We start from the raw sequence: 5,538 nt of genomic DNA, 5'->3' as shown, positions 1-5,538 counted from the left end.
ATTATATTTTATACTATTTTTTTTCGTGTTCATACATGGTTTATCTACAAAATAAAGGCTATTCCAAAAATTAGGAAACATCCCCATTACAAGCATCTGTCACTGTTTACTTAGTAGTCATTTTGTTTATTTTAAAACGCAATAACATCGCGCGCAACACTTAAAAGAACTTAAGCCGCTATTACTCGAAGCCTAAATTTACTCCCGAATAGCATGGCGTTAGGATAAGGCGCGGCTGGGCGACCGCCCAGGGCGCTGGATAAAATCACATTACACTGTTTTTTCCCCCACCCTACCCAAAATCCACTCATACTGAGACTGCCAAAATATATCTAATAGTTCATATTACAACTTAGTTTTATAAGGGGATGTCTTTTCATAAAATAAATCCCATCCACTGGCTATTACAGAGTATTTTTTTAAAGAAAATCATTGGAAGGTGGTAGAAAAATGTACATTGAATTGCAGTACAAAGTCCTATTGCTGTAAACTTCTCTTCGTGTCTACTCACCATAAGTTGCAGTCTTCAGTCCTGGTTTGTTCGGGGAAGTAACTCTTCCCGTTGTGTTGGCACGGGAGCATCAAGTTCCCGGGAGTGAGGCCGAGGCAGACGGGCTCGTAGTCCGGGCAGCAATCGTCATGGGCCCGGGTTCGATTGCAAAACTCGTCGCAGTAACATAATGTATCTGTTGGATAAGTTAACATTTTTTTATAGAAGAAAAGGGGGCAAACAATCGGAAACATTGAGGTTTTTAATGACGCCCATGGACATCAGCAATACCAGAGGAGCATTGCTGACCTTTGAGGAAATGGTAGGCTTGCTTTGAAGGGCCCTAAGTCGCACTGACTTATATTGAATATAACCTAAATGGTGACGTCATAGATGACCAGATTCTATCATTTGAAGATCATTAAAATGGTATTCTTTTTTCGTCATTCACGATGTACAGGATTCTGACTGTCAAGCTAAAAAATTCGATTTAAAATCGATACTCCGATACTGATTGCACTAAAATAATAAATCGATTACCATCCAAAACGAAAGATTAGGTTTTTCAATTATCAGCTTTAAACTATTAGTATAAAAACATTTATTACAAATCTTAGTTCCTAAAGATTAAATCTAAATGCATTACTAGCTGGCAATAAAGCTATTTTCTTTAAAAAAAACTTACTCAATATTCTGTGAGCGCATGAATCTTGTCTGTCGTTACAGCAACCGTTTGTCTTCCCGCAGTACGGTCCCGGGGGTAAATCTGGACCCCAGTATGCTGTGCATGCGCAGACCAACGCGAGGAACACCAACAAATGCTTACTGTGAACAAGAAAATATTATTGAATACATTAAAAATTATTGACATCCCTTATATCTTCAGGGCTCAAGGTTTGAGCACTTGACTTGTCCAGGTCCTGGGTTCTATGTACCAATGTAATTTTCGATTTTTATTACATAATTTTCCCGAAATCCTTACGGTGAAGGAAAACATCATGATGCTTGCACATATCGGTAAGATATGTGTGAAGTCAACAAACCCGCATAGGGCCGGCGTGGTTGATGGCCTAGTCACCCCTTACTATATGGTAGGCTCCGAGCCCTATAGTGGAGACGTGTAGCTGGTGATAATATCCTACAAATGTTACAACATTGCAGTTACACGGTAAAGTATTCCAAACAATTCTCAATATCAAATCGATATTAAGTCTAGCCGAATAAAAATAGGTCATACACCGCCGCGAAGTTACAAATGATAGCCAAAAATATAATATGATGGCCATTAGTCTATAAAAATAAAACATGAAAGCCATAAAACAGATTATAAAAGAACATTAGCCCATTTATACCTCAGTAGTGTTGTTCCTATCGACGAAAACAAACGAATAGCGATTAGATACATTTAATTAGCGATTACAGCCCTAACGGCAATTTATGTAATCGTTAATTGGCATAGATTATGACAATCGAAAACAGAGGCGACATTAGAGAGTATAGTACATTATTTTTGTTTCCTATTTATCTGTCAATCAAAAGATATAAAGGGAAATTTAAAATTGTAACTATTACTTACAATTATTTTTTTCTTTACTTTTAAGTCTTTTTTTAAAATGTTATCACTAAGATAAGCAAGTTTTGTTTATTATTTGCATAGTTTAAAAAAAATATTATGAATTTAATATTGTGTAAAACCAGAAAGCATGTCAAAGAACTTTAAAAGTAACAATGTCCTAGATGTTGATTTTAAAATAGTTTGCTAGATAAAAAAGAAATAAAATTTAGTTTATTTGCGTAACGCATTAATATATTCTGCCCAAAGCCATTTGGGTTTGCACGTCTATTTTTAATGCGTAGATAAGTACATTGACCTATTTCTTTGAAATAGAAATAATATCGACAAAACAAAATTAGCACACCACTATTTTTATATTATTTTACTTTTAATAGTCTATAGATAGCGTTTGTTATTGTTTATATTTCAATTGAATAGCGAAGAGTTATCGTTTTTTTATCACTTGTTAGTTGCCAGTATGTTTTTTCTTTTATTTGAAACTATGAAAAAGTGTCGATTATGTGTTTTTTATCTTTTATAATGGCCAGTGCTTTATTTCGGTGAAAAAGCAACCTTTATTTTTAATTTTTAAATAAGTATGTTTATAAAATCGTGCTAATGTTACTTGCGTCAGCATCACACGTTTTGCAGAATTTTGCCTAGTCCATTTCTATATATTCAATGTGTTTTGTGGTTCACTTAGAGTCGTATCAATTATCACACATTGTATGCATTCTTGGCAGTGGTTGCAGCTCTTAACTACACAGATGCAATCCATTGACCTAACTAGCATGCCCTAGATCTAGATTCATCTAGATTTTCTGTACTAGTGATAATATTTAATAAATTGGTCGTATTATCTTTCGTAAACAGGAAATATAAATCAAACGCCTACAAAACGCTAGTAAAACATAATTTAAATATTTGGAAGTAAATTTTAACTCTATTAAAAGGTGCTAAGGTACAATTTCTTTAATTGTACTAAGTTATCAAGTTAGTCAGAATGTTTAGTAAGTCGAAACAGTACTTTTGGTTTACTAAGTTTGTACTGTCAATGTAAGTTACGAAATATTTTGTGTAAGAATCAACTAAGTTACTTCCATTTTGTGTTGAGGTGGACTTTTTGTTTTTATTTTGGTCACTATATTGCTATTTTTGTTACAATCTAGTGAATAAAATAATTGAAAAGGTGATGAGCGTGTGATTTAAAAAATATCGTCCATCAATTAAATTATTTAGGCTATCATTTATCGAGTTCTATCATAGACAATTAATCATTCACTTTCGAGATTTTACGATAAAAGTCAAATCTTGTCTGTGGTACACACGTAATAGATAGCATTGTTCTAAATTATTCTGTTATGTCTTTTAGAGCACACTCTTGACTAAACTACCGCATAACAGTTGTGCGATTGTCGATTGTTTCGCAGCCAATTCAACTGTTTAGTTGCACAACTAAAAATCGAGTGGTGTGGACCTCTATAAAGGCTCATATAAAAGCGAGTCTAAACAGTTGTCTGTGCGCTCTTAGTTTGTAAAAATATATAAACCATTATCTCTTTTCTTAATGGAAAAACATTACAGTTTAAAATTTGTTGTTTTTATGTCTAAAAGAAATCGTGACTGTTTTGTTAAAGCACTCATACTGGAATTCTAATTATCATCTAGAATCTAGACTTTAAAAAAATCATTTATGCATTAACGTAAAATTCATATTAATCATTGATAATTCCCATAGAATTCTGACAGATGTACAGACGAGAATCCTTATGCCATTTGATAACACATATCTGCACGTGCATGCACTATCATGCAGATAGCGCGAGATTGACAGTGGTAGAGTCCGCTTTAACATTTTCGCACGAATAGGTCGGCTCGCCCGATGTCACGACCACACAGAAAACTACGTGAAGATGGAGCAATTTCGCGTACAGTCTGATCAGTGTGGTGCCGGAGGCCAAACTTTGGTCCCTAATCCTTCCCACCTATTATCTTATGAGAAAGGATGGGAAGGGAAAGTAGATTTGACGCATCCTCCGTCTATTAACGGTAGGCAACGCATTTGCAATTGGATATCTATAGTCGCTTTGCCATTTTGCCATTCAGATGGTCTGGTCAACTTTATATTATAAAAAAAAAGATTTGACATCGAGGCAGCTACGGGCATGCAAGTTAAAGGGGGTAGAGCAGGGATGGCGAACCTAGCACTCAAGCCATGAGTGGCACACGACATTGTGGGCACGTGGAAAAACATAAAAACACTACAAAAAATATGAAGTAGATGCACTATGGAAGTAACGTAATCGTAGTTAAAATTATTCGATGGCACGTCTAAACATTGAACATGTCTTAAAAAATGACACTATGATGCATAAATGTTCGCCACCTCTGGATACATACTGTTTGCAAGATACTAGTTATATAGTATTTTACTGGTGTGCTGGCTACTGTTCCATTATCATACTTCATAGTAATATAAATGCGAAAGTTTAGATTGATGGATGTATGTTTATTAGAGTTTGTAACCTAAACTTCTGAATGGATTTTGATGAAATTTTGTATAGACTCTGATAGAATACATAGGCTAGCCGCTTTTGTTTTTTTTTTTTAATTCTACGCGAACGAAGTCGTGGAGGAAGCTAGTACTGGCATATTTTTTCCAACCCCAAGTAATTCTCTGTACTTTGTATTTTAATTAAGAACAATACGAAGACAATTCGTTTACTTTATCTAAACAACTGAATGACCTTAAGACCGATCGAGTGGGTTCCGTGAAATACGATCTAGTTTCAAATGACCTAAATTGTCTAGACAATTTCTAGCTCCGAATGCTTGATTAGAAGTTCAATTTGTCATTGTTAAAGTTCAAATTATTATATCTTTGTTTCCTTTAAGACGATCTGTTACTGGAGTATTATTGTTGCTTTTATTTTAAACGAGCGTTTGACCGCGACTTCGTCCGCGTGGAATTAAAAAAACAATAAAAGTGACCCTATGTGTTCATCCAGACTATCCTCTACATCTATACCAAATTTCATCGAAATCCCTTCAGCCGTTTAGGCTACAAACTCTAACAAACATCCATCTACCAATCCAGCCATCCATCTAAACTTTCGCATTTATACTATCTTTAGGGCCTGTCCTACCAAATTGCTAATTGTTTTATAACAATCCAACGTGTAAAATGTGTGATGGTAATATCGATTTTGATCCCCTATAACAGTGACGTCACTTTTAAGCTATCAGCCTCTATCAGTCAGTGGTGGGACAGGACCTTTATGTAAAAATGTCTTTTGATTCAATGACGTCTTTCAAGAAACATGTATACCAATGTACCAACAAGATAAATAAAACCCGAAATGTAATTTTCACTCCTAACATTTATATTATTTTAAAAAGCCGTACGGGAAATACGTGTCTTTGACGGCCGGTGTCAAAACAGTTGAAGATAAGAATACGCGTCACTGATGTCAATAAATGGATTGGTCATTGC

General features: G+C 34.9%; 1 protein-coding gene across 1 annotated transcript in view; it reads right to left on the bottom strand.

Moving 5' to 3' along the window:
• The window catches only part of LOC106108197 (uncharacterized peptidase C1-like protein F26E4.3), a 46,822-nt gene that overhangs the window by 33,095 nt on the left and 8,189 nt on the right, over window positions 1–5,538 (bottom strand). The window contains exons 2-3 of the mRNA XM_013289295.1: window positions 1,176–1,315; window positions 512–686 (exon numbers count right to left, since the gene is read on the bottom strand). Of these exons, the coding sequence (XP_013144749.1) occupies window positions 512–686; window positions 1,176–1,315 (315 nt within the window). The remainder of the gene's footprint in view (window positions 1–511; window positions 687–1,175; window positions 1,316–5,538) is intronic.

Source organism: Papilio polytes, unplaced genomic scaffold (genome assembly GCF_000836215.1).
Source record: "Papilio polytes unplaced genomic scaffold, Ppol_1.0 DF821733.1, whole genome shotgun sequence".
NCBI classification, from domain to species: domain Eukaryota; kingdom Metazoa; phylum Arthropoda; class Insecta; order Lepidoptera; family Papilionidae; genus Papilio; species Papilio polytes.
This window is presented reverse-complemented; position numbering and strand designations above follow the sequence as displayed.